This window comes from Ursus americanus, chromosome 2 (genome assembly GCF_024610735.1).
Source record: "Ursus americanus isolate L20-20 chromosome 2, mUrsAme1.1.p, whole genome shotgun sequence".
In the NCBI taxonomy this organism is placed as follows: Eukaryota; Metazoa; Chordata; class Mammalia; order Carnivora; family Ursidae; genus Ursus; species Ursus americanus.
The window spans coordinates 45251244-45269764 of NC_142128.1; the positions used below are offsets into that span (position 1 = coordinate 45251244).

The 18521-nt window shown below is 45.0% G+C and overlaps 1 protein-coding gene across 2 annotated transcripts in view; it reads right to left on the reverse strand.

Annotated features, from left to right (window-relative positions):
* Positions 1–2790: 2790 nt before the first annotated feature.
* The window catches only part of COPA (coat protein complex I subunit alpha), a 42307-nt gene continuing 26576 nt past the window's right edge, over positions 2791–18521 (reverse strand). The window contains exons 14-33 of one of the 2 annotated variants that reach the window (XM_045783955.2): positions 18014–18096; positions 17272–17411; positions 16636–16721; positions 16382–16547; positions 11616–11778; positions 11368–11514; positions 10235–10424; positions 10017–10112; positions 8775–8863; positions 8456–8579; positions 7303–7392; positions 7014–7123; positions 6547–6624; positions 6312–6380; positions 5631–5767; positions 5204–5390; positions 5007–5117; positions 4529–4690; positions 3703–3897; positions 2791–3434 (exon numbers count right to left, since the gene is read on the reverse strand). In XM_045783955.2, the coding sequence (XP_045639911.2) occupies positions 3375–3434; positions 3703–3897; positions 4529–4690; positions 5007–5117; positions 5204–5390; positions 5631–5767; positions 6312–6380; positions 6547–6624; positions 7014–7123; positions 7303–7392; positions 8456–8579; positions 8775–8863; positions 10017–10112; positions 10235–10424; positions 11368–11514; positions 11616–11778; positions 16382–16547; positions 16636–16721; positions 17272–17411; positions 18014–18096 (2483 nt within the window). In that variant the 3' untranslated portion in view covers positions 2791–3374. The remainder of the gene's footprint in view (positions 3435–3702; positions 3898–4528; positions 4691–5006; positions 5118–5203; positions 5391–5630; positions 5768–6311; positions 6381–6546; positions 6625–7013; positions 7124–7302; positions 7393–8455; positions 8580–8774; positions 8864–10016; positions 10113–10234; positions 10425–11367; positions 11515–11615; positions 11779–16381; positions 16548–16635; positions 16722–17271; positions 17412–18013; positions 18097–18521) is intronic. The other variant, XM_045783956.2, reaches the window with a different exon arrangement.

Below are 18521 nucleotides of genomic sequence, written 5' to 3' on the forward strand. Positions count from 1 at the left end.
CTTCACTGCTGGGTTCTCAGCTCCTGGGCTGGGGCCTGCGGCTCCGGAGACGCTCGCCGGCCGCTCTTTGCCCGCCCAGACCCTGACGAGGCCCACTTCTCTGTGGAGTCTAGCGGCTCGCTCTCACCTCCTGTTCCCCATCAGGACTGCCAGACTGAAGGCCACAGGCCTGGGAACGTAGAACCCAGTGTCGGCTGAAGCAATTCAGGCAGAAAAAGCCAGGCTGGGGCCCTGGACCAAGCCAGGGGACAATTCAAATGTAGTAGTGATCGACCTGCCTTCCCTGAACGATCTCCTTTTCTCCAGACAGAACCCAACCTCCAACCCAGAGAAGCTGGGGGAGGCGCGGATAGAGACAGCTCTACACATCCCTTCCCTCCTCTTCACGCAAGCCGACTTTAGCACTTGGAGGGCATCCACTGTTTAGGATCCTGTGCCGGGCACAACGGAGGAGAAGAGGCAAGTCAGGACCAGCCCCTGCTGTAAAAATCCCCAGACAGCTGCCTGGGGATTAGGCTGGAGGTAGGATCAGACAGACGCGCAGAAAATATGGTACAAGGTAAAGGTCTCAAAAGAAGGATAAAGTGCTATGGAGCTTAAAAGGGAGAAATTACACCTAAATGAAGTCACTTCACAGCTTTCGTCCTTGGCTTCCTGAACACACGCTTGATTTCTGTATCAAGCACCAGCTTAGGTACCTTTCCCTTTCCTTCACAGATTTTTAAAATCCTACCTGTGCAAAACCTACTGTATCGTTCCAGGCACAAGTGGTGTGACTCAGGAGAAAACATTCTGAATGGAAAGTCAGCTGACTTAAATCCCTGTCCCAATTCTGTAACTACTTTTGTTCAAAACCCTTCACCACTCAAGGCCTCTGATTGCAACTATGTAACATTGAAGTTCCTTTCAATTCTAAACTTCTATAATGGAAACTGCCTCTGATTAACCCCTTTCTCCCCAACACCTATAACAGAATCTATTCCAGGCTTCCTCATTCAACTCCAAACCTTCAACTCCAAATTTACATGCGTTATCTCCAATGTGACTATCGTTCTATCAAGGCACATTAGAGGTATTTCTGTTGGCTTTATATTAATGTGGTAACATAAGGATGTTAAGAAGGAAAATACTGGCGGTAACAGAGAACATGGAGTTGAAAACAAGCATTAATTCTTCCTTTGCATCATTTCTTAAACTTGCTTCTGCTTTTCTCTTACTAGTGATATTTCTAAACCTTCATCTTCACATTTATTCATCTCCTGCCTTTCTAATGCATAGTGAACACTGTTGCAAATTGTTTTACAGCATTTTTTTTTTAAATAGGCTCCCTGAGATTGAGACCTGAGATCGAGTCGATGTTTAACTGAGCCACCCAGGTGCCCCTATAGCGTTTTCTTTCTATCACTCTCTCGCTTAAGGACTTAATGGCTCTCCACTGTTTATTGATCAACTTCAAATTCTTGCCTGATACAATTATTTTACATATATCCATTTCATTTTCCCCAATAACATGAACTTCAGGAAGCACGGATCGTCCCTTTTTTTTTATATCCCTCAGTTCAGAATAAAGTTTATGTTTGTATGCAAAGTTAGTTTTGGAATTTGACTTTTAAACTTACAAAAAGAATTTTTTTCCCAAATTTATCACCAACTTGCCTGTTTGCAGAAAGAACGTTGACAACTTGAGTGTCATCAGAGTAGTATTCGAGGTTTTTGAGAAGGCAGCCTTTGTTTGGAGACTTTAAGTTTATGCAAGTAGCTCTTAAAGCTAAAAGTATCAAGGCCTGTGCTCTTGGATGCAGGAATTCCATCTCAAGGAGTCTGTCCTGCAGACATGCTTCCCCAGACTGTACAATGTATGTTCAAGTTATTCATTGCAGCATTTTTTATAAGTCAAACATTGAGAACAATCTAAATACCCATCAACAAAGAAGGCAACTTACGTAAACTAAATCGTACAATGGTACACTATGCAGAGAAGTAAAAAAGGGGAAGCTAACATACGACATAGGAAAATACCTTCAATGCGGTACATGCTAAAACTAACAAGTGCAAAATCATTCAGTAGCATGCTTCACGTATGTATGGCAGGGGACAGGGAGGAACATACTTCTGTCTGCTTGTGTGCACACAAACCGCCGGTGCAGACGAGGACGCCAAGAGCGGCTCCTTATTGGGGGGAAGGTGACAGGAACTGGGTAGCTGAGGAAAAGAGTGGAAGAAAGATGTCACAGAATAGCTTCTTACCTTTACTGAGTTTTGAACTATATGAATGCATTGTTTATTAAAAACGTGAGTTTAAAATGAAAAAAAGTACAAACTGTAATCACAGGCACAGGATGTTACTCTATCCAATATAGTCTTAGCACATGACAAGCAAACTACTGTGTTGCCAATGTTATCGTTATAACATATATTACATGTTACTTATTAATCTTATATGTGTGTATGACCTGTGAAACATCTAGAACAGAGACCAGTACAACCGGTACGTGGTAGGTGCTCAGTAAGGACTGGCTGTAACTAGCAAAAGCGGGGAAGGAGGCCATCATCAGTAATGGACATGGGGAGCGACTTGCTTTCTACATTCTCACAGTTTAATATATGAACAATATATGCTTTTTTTAAAAGACAATGGGCATTTATTACTTACTAAAGTAAGTAATTTAAATTATAAGTAACTCTAAGTAATTTTAATTACAAAATTTAAAAAGAGCTATCTGTTTTGGTGAGGCAGTTACATGGAGCAGGAACATGAGGGTGTCCGGGAAACAAATGGGGTCACAAAACTCGTAGAAATCTACTTTATTAAGGATGAGAAACAAAGCACAAGAACAATGGCTATAAAGAACAAATCAATAAAAGGTAGTGTGCATTTTTCGAAAACGAGTTTCTTCTCAGACTTGAAGTTTCTGGGCACACAGAGGGCACCTGCCTGGGAGTTTAAATGTCCAAGGAAAACGGGGGATGGCTAAGGGTTTGCTGTGGCCGAGTGAAAGACGCAATCTTATTTATTACATCCTGCTTCTTTCCAAAAGAAGATACAAAGGTGGTGGTGAGAGAAAGGATAAACATGAAAGGAATTCAGTAAGCAAATGTGCATCACTGAGTTTTCATTTGTTGCTTGAATGATCTAAGCTGGGAAGGCAAGGCCAACTGCGACCACGACTGTAGTCACCCTTGAGAAGATGACACATAGTTAAGTGTAGACATTCTGATTAGCCACAGAAGAGAAAGGGACACTAGATCTTAGGGCAGGAGAGCTAAATGTCAATAATTTGAAGGGCAGTTGAGGAAGAAGGAGCTAGAAGGACATAGAGACTGATTCTCCGGAGGAAAATATGGTCATTGACCTGCACACACCAAACGGGGCCTTAGCGGAACTGCAGAGGACTGATCCTTAAACCAATGACATCTTTGCCAATCTCTGTCACCTGTGGAAAAGGAAACAGGGAAAAATTAGGGATTTATGAGGGCGAAAAGTCCAGAAAGCTTACTCCCTCCATTCTTCAGGGAGTACAGCAGAGTACGTTGTTAATGTCTGTTATGGATCGGTAAACAGCAGTGGGAGAAACTCTAGCTTTCTTCAGTATCACTGCCTCAAGGAGCTACAGGCAAATACAGGAGAAAAACAGGACCAACATGCTTTCTCTTTATTCTTCCCACAATATCCTGGATGCATTTCTAGAGAACAGTACTTACTGTAGTGACCTTGCAGATTTGACCCTTGAACTCGGGGGAATAGCAGGCCCCACTGAGCGGACATTTCTCTACTGGCTTTCCACGGTAGATGGGCCGATAGGATGCAGCACAGATGTCAAAAGGGTTGTGCATGTCATAATTGAGCTGGTAGGCATCTGTGGGGTTCTTCTCACAGGCAGACAGAATTTTGCGGGTCTGAAGGAGGGAATGAATATTTTACTTAAGAGGACCAAAAACTGCAAATCAGAACTCAAATGATCTCAGCACCACGGTTTAGTAGTTTCTTTTATTCAAGATGCAATTGTACTGAGTGAAGACAGAATGTGTCCTTCGTACAGGACACATGTGAAGGGATCACAATCACCATCCCTGCTGTATCAGGATTTTCCCTTCTCAATACAAAGTGGTTCCATGGATCTAGACCCATATTCCTCCACCAAGTCTGGGAATTATCAGGGTCAGGACTCAAAGGCTTAAAACTGGCTTCGACTGCCCGAGAGGAATGCTTTTAGAGAACACAAGTAGCAGCACGTGTGTGTGTAGGTTAGCAGTGGTGGCAATGGGTAGCAGAGTTTAGGCAGAGGGAGGCTGGAGCTATTCTAGGTAGTAGGTCACTCAACGCCTGCACCATGGCCGAACGAGTTAGAAGTTCATTTTCCAGGAACAAAAGGAGGCCCCCCTGCCACTACGTAAAGGGGATGGTGTTCTGGTGGCTCCTTTCACTGACTGTTATTCTTTAGTGCTTTGTTTCAAGGCAAGGGCCTTGGTCTTTTCCTCCCGCCATGTGAGATCTGATTCCTTTATGCTTACAGGAGTTCCCATCTACCTGCTGAGCCACCTCCGGCTTGGGCCCAAGTTCCAACAGGCGCCGAGCAAAGGTGGCAGCTGTCTTAAAGTTCTTGAGCTTGAAGAAGAGGTTGAGGGCCGTCCGCAGCACCAGGATCATGTGCACAGGCTGCAGGTTTGAGTGCGTGAAATAGGCTGCCATCTGGTGGACAGAGGAAGGACACATCCAAGCTGATGCTACAGCCGACCTAGATCGGGGACAGGCTGCGGCACCGCACTGAACATGACACACAGCAAACAAAAAGACTGACTATACGGCAGAGGGATCTTCTGCCTCCTGGGTATGGAGGACTGACGGAATGAAGAAGGGCAGAAAAACACACCCTCTCCTCACAGAAGTGGGCCCAAATCTCTCTTACTCCCCAGACTGGATCTGGGTTCAGAAGTCAAGAATTCAGCTCTACTGGAGAGTGAAGGGGAGGACACCTCCGTACTGTGCAGAGGCCCAGAGATCATACCTCACAGATACGCTTCTGCTGCTCCAGAGTCTCTTTGGGCAGCTTCTTCCTTTCTATCTCCATGGACAAACCCACAATGTACTCTCGGCAGATGGTGATGAGCTGCTGGGCCTGCAGAGAAGGGCAAAGTAAGGTCACGGTGCAGAGGCAAGTATGTGGGGGTGCCCAGGACTACACCAAAAGGCTACCCCTCCTACCTCTGCAATCTCCTGTTTGTTGTCCACAACGAGAAGAGGCACACTGAGCAAAATGGAACGGAATTTTTCCACAGTCTCCTCAAACTTGCCAACCGTGGTGAGCTGGTAGCAGAGCTGCAGCCGCTGAATGAGGTCATTAAGCTTCAGGCCCACCGCTGGTACGCCGCTCTTCAGCCCGGCATCCTTCCTGCAAGTTTGGAAACATAAGAAGCAGAAAGGATAATCGGGAATCCACTAGACTCAACAGGGGAAACAGGAGGGGTAACTGAAAGCAGATGTATAAACCAAGCCTCAGGGAGCGTCAAGCATAAGTTCTCTTCCTACTAGGAAACCTCAGCTCTGGGACAAGGGTTAACTGTCCTCCAGGCTACCATCTGAAGTATCTACCCCAAGCTGGAAGACAGAAGTCAGGAGCAAGGGGCCTTACCAATTGCGATTAGGATAGCCGTACATGGAGGGCAGGCAGGGCAAGGCCTGATAGGTGGTACGGCCGCGGGCATAGGTCTGTAGGAACAGCTGCTTGTAGGGGCCAAACTGGGTCACCCCCACTTGGTCGTGAAGGAGCTGGAATAAAGGAGGAAAGAAACACAAAAACTGTGACCCTGCCACTGAAAAACTAGCAGACCTTGGGCAAGGTCCTTAACTTCTCTGTACTTATTTCCTCATCTGTAAATTACACTTAATTACAGGACCTACCTCATTTAATAATACCTATAAACCATTTAGGATAGTGCCTGACACACAGTCAACACTGAAGAAATGTCCGTGGTTGTTGCATTTGTAAGCTACTGTTACTGCCGTTGTAACATACGGTTTAGTGTTCAAAACACACACCTGTTCATGGAAGGGCGCTGACTTCACTGATGTAAGCCAGAAAGCAGACTATACATGGGGGTGGGGGAACGGTGGCCCGAAGAAATTACTAAGCCAAATGGAAAGCACATAAGAGGAAGGCTTTATGAGGCAAGTTTCCTTAGGCAAGACCAGGGTTTCCATGATAAAGACACACCTCTGCCCTTGCGGGCAGGTTAATTTCCATTTGGTTAAGATGAGTCAACCATCTCCCTGGGGACCCTGAACAAGGAACACTCAACAAGAACCAACTCACCCGCATGGCTGTTTCGAAAGAGCCCGCCAGGATGTGATCAACTGGAAGCTGAGAGTTATTGCACCAGATCTAACAAGAAACAGAAAACCCAAGCCAAGTGAAACTTTGCCCTCTCCCCTCCCAAACCACCCTACTCTGTATCTACAGCAGAAGAGTATAGACACTCTTTACATAGTAATCCAGCATAGCCAGCTCAGAACCAGTCATGCCCACAGGGCTGTGCTCCCCCACTTACCTGAGCTGGGCTGGTTCCCTTGGTGGGGGGCACAAAGAATCCATCCTCAGCACCCCCAGCTGCCCCAGGGGGGATATCCTAAGAGAAAAACAGGTCAGTCATTTTGTAAGCCATTCAAGCACTTTGTCCTGAAAAATCTAAACACAGCCCTTTACCTTGTTCCCAGACTCGACTGGGGAGGAAAGGGGATGGTTGTGGGAGAAGACCTTCAAAACAGGAGCAGCTGCCCCAGTAACAAAATGGTATACCAAGAGCTCCAATTCAAACAGAGCCTGCTGCCTTTTCATAAGCTGCTATTGGCACAACCCGGTTATCTCCTTCTTTCTTTCAAATGGAGACAAGCATCAGACCAGGAGGGTCTAGACACCCTCTGTTTCGGGAGCCTCAGGACAGGTGGGGGCGGGAAGGACAACGGCTTGCACAGGGAGAAGCAGAGGGAGCCTTCTAAGGGTTAGAACCCCACGCACCAGCTCAGGAGGGAGCTCCAGGTCCTCTTCGACATCCCAGCCGCCTCCTTCTTCCTGGCCCTTGCCAAGAGCGTCATCCCCCAGACCTTCTGTAGCCTCCACAAACCCATCTATAAGGAAAATCCAGGCTCAAAGTGGATTTGCAGAGTGACATAATCTCAGCCCAAAGAAAGCACAATGCTAGGATCTTTGTGGGTCCCATGGTCTGGAACCCTGCAGGACTGCCCCACAACCCAGCTCCCACCCAGGCCACCATCCCGCCAGGAGAGTCTGAGAAGTGCACTCTTACCTTCGTCTAGCTGCAGCTCCGCATCCTCTCCCCAGCCCTCGGTGCCAACAGTGTCAATGTCAATGTCAGCAGCCAGTGCTCCTCCCTTGCCTACAGAGAGGAGGAACAGAAGGGAGCTGGTTATAGCCAGGCAAGTCTAGATCTGGCCTCTTCTGCAGGCAAGCTTCATCCTTACAAAAGCAGGTGCCAAGGCTCTGTCCACTTAATGTTCTTATTATTTATTCTTGTAGCATATATGCTGTGCTAACTTGCAGTAGGTTTCAAAGAGAGAGGGAATAGAAGAGAGATGGAAAGGCCTTCCTGGTACCAAAACCTGCCTCTTAAACCATTTATTTTTTAAGATTTTATTTATTTATTTGAAAGAAAGAGAGCGAGCACGTGTGCACATAAGTGACAGAGAGGGGCAGAGGGAGAGGCAGAAGCAGATTCCCCACTGAGCAAGGAGCCCGATGTGGGGCTCAATCCCAGGACTCCAGGATCACAACCCAAGCCAAAGGCAGATGCTCAACCGACTAAGCCCCCTAGGTGCCCCTCTTAAACCATTTTTTACTTAGCAACTCTTAAGAGTTTCCTGCTGAGAGCTCTGCTAGGCTACCACCTCCACAGTGTGTACGGGCCTTGGGGACACAGGGTAGGTGAGAGATGGAGGAACGAGCAGGGCTGGGCACAAGATGCCCAGGGGTCTATCTAGGCTCTCAGCCAAGAAAAACAAGCCAGGAGACATAGCCAAGAAAACCAGAGTAGGCAAGGGTGGGAGTGGCGGCGGGAGGCAGCACCCGGCTACATACACCTGCAGGCCAGAGTCTGAGGTCGCTTCCCTGGTGCCTTAGGACCATACACCATGAATGATGAAATACTAAAGGGAACTGAGTGACCACACATACTGAAAAGCCTAAGGAAATGCACCCAAATGTTCAGAGCGGTTGTTGAAGGCCTGGACTAAGACACAACTTTCTTTTCTCCCGCTACTTTCCAAATTCTAATCATCTCATAATGCTTTTATTTAATTTTTAAAAGCGTGTACCATAGCTCAGATTGGCATAGAGATGCTCCCTGATGCTCACACAGAAGAAAAGACAAAGGAGCCGAGGGTACCCTGTGAGAGCTCGTCACAAAACAACAACAGGAACACCACGGAGGGGTGGGCACTTACCCTTGCTGGCAATGGATCCTTCAAAGAAGCCTTTAGACACAGTCAGTAAGGGCCAGTTGGTGTCCAACGGCATGATAGGTGCAGGCGGCTGCAGCAGCTTGGCATTAGGATCGATGTCTGGGATCTAAAAGGTGGAAGAAGGTTAAAAGTAAACAGCTCTCAGGAATCATGTAGGGAAGGTTACAGAGCCTCCTTTGAGCTCCTTTGCTTCTCTGCCTCTCCTGGTAACTAGGTGGGAGAGTAACATCTGTAGATTTAAACTGTCCCCAGATCCCAGAGTTAATCTTGTAATCAGACACTCATGTAAATAAAGACTCACAGTCTCCTTCTCTGGGTCAAATGTCTCCTTCAGGCTCTCAGCTTCTTCATCTAAGCCATGAGTAGCAGCTGTGAGATAGGCCAGTGACTCTGTAGAGAAAATAGACTGTGTGGTAGACAGCCTCCCAGATGTCCCCCAGCGACCCCTGCCTCCTGGTATTCAAGTCTGTGCAAAATCCCCCCCCACACCCACACCTTCAGTGTGGAATGGACTCGTTGACTCACTTCTAATGAACAAGACCTGGCAGAAGCGATGGGACCTCACTTCTGAGATTAGGATACAAAGACCGTGGCCTGGACGCCATCGCCTGCTCTGAGGGAAACCAGCTGCCATGCTGTAAAGCGCCCTAAGGAGACGCCTACATGGCAGAAAATTGACATTTCCCAGCCAGCAGCCCACAAGGACCTGAGGACTGCCTGCCGCCCTGTAGAGAGTGTGGGAGGGGATCCTCCCCCTCTCAAGCCTTGAGATATCTGCAGTCTTGGCCAACACCCTGATCGCAGACTCCTGAGAGACACTGAGCCAGAGGCATCCAGCTAAGCCATGCCGCAAACTGAGGTAATCGGCATTTGTTGTTTTAAACGACTCAGCTTTGGGGTAATTTGCTACACACCAGTAAGTAACTAATACAGTTGCTTATCCTTAAGCTCTCTCATCAGTGCTGACAAGAATCGTGGAATCATCCCTGACTCCTCTCCTCACGTCACACATCCAGCCCCTCAAAAAATCACATCGTTTCCACCTTTACAACATAGGGCAAGTCTGATCCCTTTACTGCTTAGCACCTTTGCCCAAACCACATCTCTCATCTTTCTTATTTCCTAGCGTATCTCAAATGCTAGTACTGTGCCTGGTACACACTGGGCTCTCAGAAAATATCCCTTGAATAAATAAACCAATAAATAAGTAAATAAGAAAACCTCCAGACTTGAATTAAAAAAAAAATTCTAATGGTACCCAACCAAGTGTATTTACTAGGGTCTCTGCTTCAGGATGTTTTAAAACCTCCTAGCTCCTACAGGACTATTAACTGTTTTCCTAAGAGGGCTTGACCAGACTGACTATTCTGGCTGTACCTCCATTTGGCTCTGAAGAATGTCTTCCGAGCATGACGGGAGCATGCTGTCTCTTCTGGAAAAATGCACAACCAAGGGAAATACCTCTATACATGGGTAACTCATTGTTTAGAGAAAATACGATCTAAGCCCCAAAAGAGCTGGTGAGCCCTGCATGCTTACTTACTCTGCCCACAGTTCTTCAGGATCCGCACACGTTCGGACACGTCACCCAGGTAGAGGGCGTTCTGATAATGGCCACTCATGTCCTTTCGGATCTCAGCTGCAGCAAGTCAGTAAGAGATACCAAGTTAGGTCTTTTCTCTTAAGTCCTCGCTCTCCTTTACATGCCTTCCTTCTGCCCCCAAGGACTGCTCTTCCCATCCTTAGTTTCTGGGGACTCACCAATCTTCATCATCTTGCGAAGTTTTTCTAGGTTGCCAGTGATAAGGTACAAGAAAGAAAGTTTGTCAAAGTTTTTGGTGCGCTGATAACACATTTCCACAATCTGGTGGTTCCCTTGTAGCAAGGCCACTTCTCCCAGCTTTTCCCAGCAGTTCTTGTCATCCAGTGCTTTGGCTGCTTCCAGAGCAATCTAAAAGATCCCCAGGGTCAGAGTTAACAGGTTGGCAGATACTCTGACTCCAACCAGGGACTACAGTCAAAGTATCTGCCTCGACATCAATCTCCTACAGACTCTCTATACTTGCAATCACTCCTAGTGTTCAGTCTAAGTCTCCTGAAAATCCTATCACCAAACAGAGTCCCTTTGGCTCCATGGAAAGAATCACATCACATTATCCTCCTTCTCAGAAATTTACCTTTTACAACAAAATCATCTATCATTTGCTGATTCCGTAAGGCCAATTCTTACTTAGCTACCTTTTTTTCTACTTGCTAAGTTCGAAGATCTTCAGGGGCTTTAGGAAAGACAGAACAAATAATAAAAGCAGGGAGTTCAGAATTAGAAAGTCAATTCACCTAAGCCCTCTCCTCATTTGAAAATAATGCCCGTACACTCTAGGTCCCAACATTTTTTTAAAAATATTATATTTTATTTTATGTTTAAGTAGGCTCCATACCCAGCGTGAAGCCCAACAAGGGGCTTGAACTCACGACCCGAGATCAAGACCTGAGCTGAAATTAAGAGTCAGATGCTTAACCGACTGAGTCACCTAGGCGCCCCTCGAGGTCCCAACATTTCACAAGTACTTCTTCATCTAAGCCAGCCAATCATTAAAAAGTGAAGGAAATAATGAGATTTTTAGATTCCGTGCTATGTTGCTCCGATTCTAGAAGTTAACGAATTCAGAGTGACTGATAATGACAACAGTAGCAATGCTACGGCAGAAAGAGACAGGAAGTAGCAGAGATGAGCAAAGAGCAACAGGAGGATAGCTCTACCTAACAACTAGAAAAATCTCAAATTCCATCATACCTGCTGAAGAAGCAAGCCGAGAATAATGTCCTCTCAATGCAACCCTAACCTTCTCACCTTCTCTGCAATGACATGGGGCTCAAGACCACGTCTCCCTCACCTCAATGTTTCCACACTCGAGTGCCAGACTAAAGCGAGTCTTCTCATCCTTGACGAAATGCAGTGCCACTTCAGGGTAGCCCTTCTTCTGGAGGTAAGCAATGATAGACTGGCCTACTAGTTTGGCATTCCTCACCATGTGCAGTACCTAGACATTTGGGGTGGGGTAAGGCAGGAAGGAGCGATCACTCAGAGGGAAAAAGTAGAGCTGGCCCTCTCACACCCATTGTGTGCATTCTCATTTCATACCTCATCATATTTTCTGTTGATCAGGGCCAGCTTGAACTTGAACTCAGTGGGATCAATGGTGAGCACCCGAGGACGACACTCCCTGTCCAGGCAATACACATTGTTGCCCTTCACCCGCGTGACATAGATGGGTAAATCCAGAGTTCGGATGATCCCGTAGTCCCTGCAAATAGGAGTTAGAGGGCACAACTTTCAGCAAGTGAAGGGGAAACCCAGCCTGTGAGGACCTGGAACAAGCTTAGAACACAACTTCTTCCTTTTTTTTTTTTTTTTAAAGATTTTATTTATTTAATTGACAGAGAGAGAGACAGCCAGCGAGAGAGGGAACACAAGCAGGGGGAGTGGGAGAGGAAGAAGCAGGCTCCTAGCTGAAGAGCCTGATGTGGGGCTCGATCCCATAACGCCGGGATCACGCCCTGAGCCGAAGGCAGACGCTTAACCGCTGTGCCACCCAGGCACCCCTAGAACACAACTTCTTATCTTCTCACTGCTCTTTGGCCAAGTGCCATTTGCACAATGGTACAGATGGGAAGCGATTCAAAAGAGAGAACTAAATGCCACGTTTACTTATTCTTTTGTATGAAGCAGGAAAACACGGGGCACATGGTATGATCTTTCTTCGTAAGCTACTACTCTGGGAGCCAACAGACGTGGCTACCGGAATCAGGCCTGAAAGTTAAACCTTAAGTTCTGATATACAATCACTGGGCCAGTTAAATCCTTCCCTGCAGCTACAGGTAAAAGGAGAAGAGCAGGAGATGCAAAGTTCTGACACATAAAGAAATGATAAAAAGCAAAAAATATTTTAAACTGAATGAAAACTAAAAATTGATAAAACTTATGGGCATAGCTAACACATTACTTGATTAATAATCTAACACAATACTTGATTAATAATCTAGGATGCTAAGTGCACATGCTGTAGTAGAAGAAACACTGAAAACTAATGAGTTCCATGTACATATATTAGAAAATAAATATAATCTAAAAAATAAAAATGTAGTAAAAATTAATAAGCACCCAACCCAAAAATTTTGTTCTTTTAAAAGTGAAACCAAAGAATATACTTAGGAAAAATAATGAGGCCAGTCATAAAATTAAGAAATAGAAAACAAAAATACAACACAGAAGTTCAATGAAGGCAAAAGCTAAATAAGATTGATAAACCTCTCATGCGGCTAATTAAGACAGAAAGACAGAACTGCAATAACAGGAACGGAAAAGGGGATATTACCCTAGCTTCTGCAGGATGAGGACAGGCGTAAACTGTTTTTACATGATCAAATTCCAAGAAAAGTAAAATTTACCAAAACTGACTAAAAAGAAGTAGAAAACCCCTACAGTCCCATAACCGTTACACAAGATAAACTGAATGATAAAAAAAATCCTTCTATAAAAGAAAGCCCCCAGGCCTGGATGACTTCACTGGCAAATTCTACCCAACATTTCAGGAAGAATTAAATCGAATCTTGTTACAAACTCACTGAGAGAACAGAGGAAGGTGTATTACCTTCCTTATTTTATGCAATTAGCACCACCTCAACACCAAAACCTGACAAGGACAGAAAGAAAAAGGGAAGTCATGGGCCAATATCATATATATATATATGAAAAATCCTGAGCAAAACACTAGCAAACTAAAACTAGCAATATCAGAAATGGGTAAAATATCATGACCAAGTTAGATCTGTATCAGGAATACAATGTTGGTTTTTTAAAAGATTTTATTTATTTATTTGACAGACAGAAACAGCCAGCGAGAGAGGGAACACAAGCAGGGGGAGTGTGAGAGGAAGAAGCAGGCTCCCAGCAGAGGAGCCTGATGTGGGGCTCGATCCCAGAACGCCGGGATCATGCCCTGAGCCAAAGGCAGACGCTTAACGACTGCGCCACCCAGGCGCCCCAACATTTTTTTTTTAAAGATTTTATTTATTTGACAGAAAGGGAGAGAGAGAGAGAGCACGTGCACAAGCAGGCGGAGTGGCAGAGGGAGAAGCAGGCTCCCCCCAATGAGCAGGGATCCCGGTGTGGGGCTGGATCCCAGGACCCTGGGATCATGACCCAAGCCAAAGGCAGACGCTCAACCAACTGAGCCACCCAGGCGCCCCGTTGGTCTAACATTTTTTAAAAATCAATTTAATTCACTACACTAATAAAAAGAGAAAAATCCTATGATTACCTCAGTATATACAGAAAAAATATCTAATAAAATTCAATATTCATCTGAGATATAGCCAGGAAATTCCTTACTAAATAAAAGCTATCTCTAAAGAAGTCTACAACAAGCTTACATAATGCCAATATACTGAAAGTTTGCTCTTTTTCTTTTCTTAAATATTTTATTTATTTATTTGAGAGAGAGGGAGCGAGAGAGTGCAACCAGGGGGCGGGGCAGAGGGAATCTCGAGCCGACTCCACGCTGAGTGCGGAGCCCAACGTGGAGCTCGATCTCAAGATCACAACCCAAGCCGAAACCATGAGTTGGACGCTTAACCAACTGAGCCACCCAGGTACCCCAAAGCTCACTATGTAAATGGAACAAGACAAAAAAGTTTGCCATCACCGTGTTTATTCAACACTATGCTGGAGATCCTGGTCAGTGCAAGAAAGACACATGAACGTCTAAGTACTGGAAAAGAAGAAACAAACTGTCATTACCCACAGACACCATGATTATTTGTGAAAAAAAGACAAATAAATTACTAGAAAAACAGTAAAAGTCTAGCAAGGTCTCTGAAATAAAATCAATTAAAAAACTTAATTGTATTTCTAAATATCATAAAAAATTAGAAAATTAAATTTTTAAATGGATACTATCCATTTACAAATCGCACTGAAAACTACCAAGGGCCTAAGAATAATCTAAAGAAATGCAAGATCTCTAAGGAGAAAATTATAAACTTTACTGAAAGAGGTTTTGGAACACCTAAATAAAGAGTTACAACGTCCCATTCACGGATCAAGAAATTTAATATTGTGAAGATGTGAATTAGGCCCAAAATGACAAATAATGCAATGCAATCCCAACTAAAATGTTTTGTTGGTTTTATTTTGCACGGAATTTCACAAGCTGATTCTAACATACTTTTTTAAGGCAAAATTAATTAGAAAATAGCCTAATAACTTTAAAAAAAATAAAAGTGGGAAAGATTTGAGAACGTGCTTTAGCAGATGTGAAAACTCCCAAAGCTGTAATACTTTAAGACAGAATGAGATCAGAGATCAACACACAGACGACAGAAGACAGGTCCTTGCATTTTTGGAAACGTGATTCATATGTGACACAGAAGACACTGCAGAACTAGGGGTAAAGACTGGTCTTTTCAGTAAATGACATTGGGATAGCTGAGTATCCATAACGAAAACTTGGAAACTAAGCCCCCTGCACCTCACATCACACACGAAAATCAACGTCAGGCAGATCACAGTCCTAGATATGAAAAACAAAACTATTAAGTTTCTACAAGAGAATATAAAAGAATGCCTTTATAAACTTGGAGTCGATAAAAATTTCTTAAAGAAGATCCAAAACCCAGTTCCCATAAAAGATTCATAAATTCAACTATATGAAAATAAGAATATCTGTTCATTAAAGGCTATCATAAAGAGAATCAGAAGACAAGCTACAGAATGGGAAGAGACATTAAGATTTGCAACATGTAGTCCTGACAAAGAACGCACACTCAAATATAAGAACTCTAAAATTAACAAGGATAACTCATTAAAAAAAGAGATAAAAGGCCTGAACAGAATTCACAGAAGAGGAATTCCTAATGGATGGTCAATTGAAAAGTTGCTCAATCTCATTAAGAATCAGAGTAGCACAGTAAAATGACAATGAGATGTCGTTGCACACCCACCAGACAGACAAAAGTAAGTCTGGCAAAGGCAAGTGTTGGCCAGGATGACAAGCAAGGAAGATTTTCTACCTTGCTGGTGGACGTGCAAATAGGTACAGCCACTGTGGAGAGCAGTTTCACATTACCTAGTAAACGTGAAGATACACATACTCTACGATCCAGCAATTTGGCTCTGGGTCGACACTCTAAAGAAACGTTATGTGCATTTGCACCAGAACACATGTAAAAGGAAGTTTAAAAGAACACCGTTCATCACAGTTAGCCAAATCCTAGAAATCACTCAAACATCCCTCTGGAGTAGAACTGATAAACTGTGGTATATTCATATAATAGAATATTACACAACAATGAAGATAAGTACATTACAGCTACAACATGGAAGCATCTTACAAACAAAATATTGAGCAAAATAAGCAAAATATAAAATAATATATATTCAGTATGATTTACACGAAGTTCAAAACCAGGCAAAATTAAAACATACTATTTTAAGACACATATTAGATGGTAAAATTGCAAAGAACAGCTAGGACGAAATTTCCATAGAAGTCAGAATAATGTGATCTTTGGGTGGGAAGTGGAGGTGGTTGTGATCATGGCCGAGGGCTTCTGGCCACCAGCACTGCTCTAGCTCCTGACCTGGGTGGCAGGAGGGACACGGATGTCCACTACGTGACAAGCTGCTAGTCTCTCTATATGTACTCCGTGCATTTTTCTTTATTCGAGTCATATGTCTCAATTTTTTAAAGAATTGAAAACGAATGTTCAGCTGTGCCTAGCACATATGTGCCCGACAAAGATTTCCCACGAAGAAAGTTCAAGGAGGACTGAGTTACATCCCTTGGGACAGGACAGTGATTTCAAGAGCTACCTTCTCCCACTCTGTGTAACAGATAATTCACTTACCCAGTGGTGACGGCATATTTGATGTGGTTGCTTGTGGTATAGATAAACACCCCACTCTCATCCCAGGCCCCACTCTTGACACGAATGTTCTCATGAATGTTACACAGAGCCTCCAGTTTGCGGTTACAGATCACAATGGCTGTAAGAGGCAAAGGGCATGAGTGCTCTGCTGGACAGGGTGAGTGAAGCAGACTGGCAGGGATGGGGAGGGAAGGGCTGGTCTCTAAATCAGGATGGATATAATGAAGACTTACCATGTTTGGCCAGTAGTGCTACATGGGACATGTCTGCTGACCAGATAACATATTTCACCTTGGAAATCTTCACAGAGGCCAGCGTCCTGGGACAGAGACAGAAAGGTGAACGTGAGTGGACCTGGCTCCCTCGTCCCAGGTTAAGACCCACATCCTTTTCATCTCCAAATTAATGTAAGCCCCAGTATCTTAAAATAATACCAAATAAATACTCTCTGTATTGTAGTGACTGAAACGTTTTGGCTCACACCATGCACTTCCCCCTCCCTCAACTCCCTGCCCCTCATTCCCATGTATTATTGGGGATTTGTGTATGTCTGATCTCACCAGTGGACTATAATCTCCTCTAAGTACAAGAACTGTGCTATTCATCCCTATGTGCCCATAGCTCTAAGTCCCAAAAACATTCTTTGTGCAGGTAAGGGCTCCAAAAACAGATAAATAAGCCCCTCATTGTAATGCTAGTATGGAGAGGATGGAAAGTGACCCCAGAGGGAAAAGTGAGGAGGAAGAGTCTTGGAGTTATAGCACGAAGTGGCCAAGTCTGAGGCAAACACATGGGAGAAAAGCTCCCACTACAGATGTCCACTCTCATCCACTACATGCCTGTCTGCTTAGGGGCACCTGACATGTTACCGCTTCTGCTGAACGTCAAAGAGCGTGATGGATTCTGCGTCTCGAAGCAGGAGGTTGCCTGTGCCAGCATAAAAGATCTCATCACAGTTGGGCACCTGTACTTTTTTGGTGATTTCGTTCTTCAGATTCTTGATCAGAAGCTGAAATAATGACCACAGGTGGGGTTATCAGAAATGTATGTTCGTTAGATGCCGACAGTTGACGACGTGCCTCAGCCAGTGTTCCTCAGCCTCAAGAAATAGTTTGGGCTGTTCCTGTCCAGACCAGTCACCACTCCAGGCAGCCCACTCCAACCCACACCCTCTCCAGGGGCCTTGAGAGCTTTTGTTTTTTCCCCCAACTGAAACATCCCGAGAAATCCAACTAAAGTCTGAATGCCTCCCTCAACGAGAGAGGCTTAAATTTTTTGTTACATGTTTTCTTGAGAGAGTTCTGTCTCCTCTAGGATGCGGACATTTTAAGTACCGGTGGGGGTAGTTAGGGTAAGGAGGAGGGTCTACCCCTCATCCAGCCCGCCTATTTCAAATTTGATGTGTTTTGGCTTCTGTGTTGTCAAGAGTGATCATCAACCCAATCAAGCCAATTTTCAGGTTTCTCTGCTTCCCAAGGGGCTGGGGTATGTGCACGAAGATCACAATTCCCCAGGCGGTGAGCAAAGAGAAAACGCGCTCTTTCTTCATGCAATACACAGACCACTGCCCCCACAATACCCAAATCAGTTTGCCTTCTAGGCTTAACTCACCGAATGCATCCGATCGAGGACAGCAAACCGATTTCTAGCAACCCAAACGGCTGTCAGGCCTGATGATCGTTTCCCTTCAGGAGCTGAGAACAAAAGCAAAGGGCGGGAGCGTGTGGCGAGCCACTGGCAGGTGACAGAGTCAGGTGCCACCGAGCTGCCAGTCTTGCTGGCTGCCATGTTGGCTTTGCCAGTTCAGCTGCTTCCTAACGAATTCAGCTGTAACCTGAGGCTATTGTCAGTGACTTTTCCCTACCAGTCCCCTCCAAACTCCAACCTCCACCCCTGCCAAGCCTCTTTTCTCTAGGCCAAGTGGCTGCATTTCAGCCAACACCATGTACTGGCAGAAGGACCGCCCATCTTGGGAGACAGCACACTCCATCAAGCTAACGAGCAGGGCCGGGCTGGCCAAGCTGCAAGCTAGGACCTCCTATCTCCTCCACACGCTGGAGTAGAGACAGAGCCCCCTCCCCAGGACGCAGCTGCTCTGCTGCTTTTAACATGCAAATGC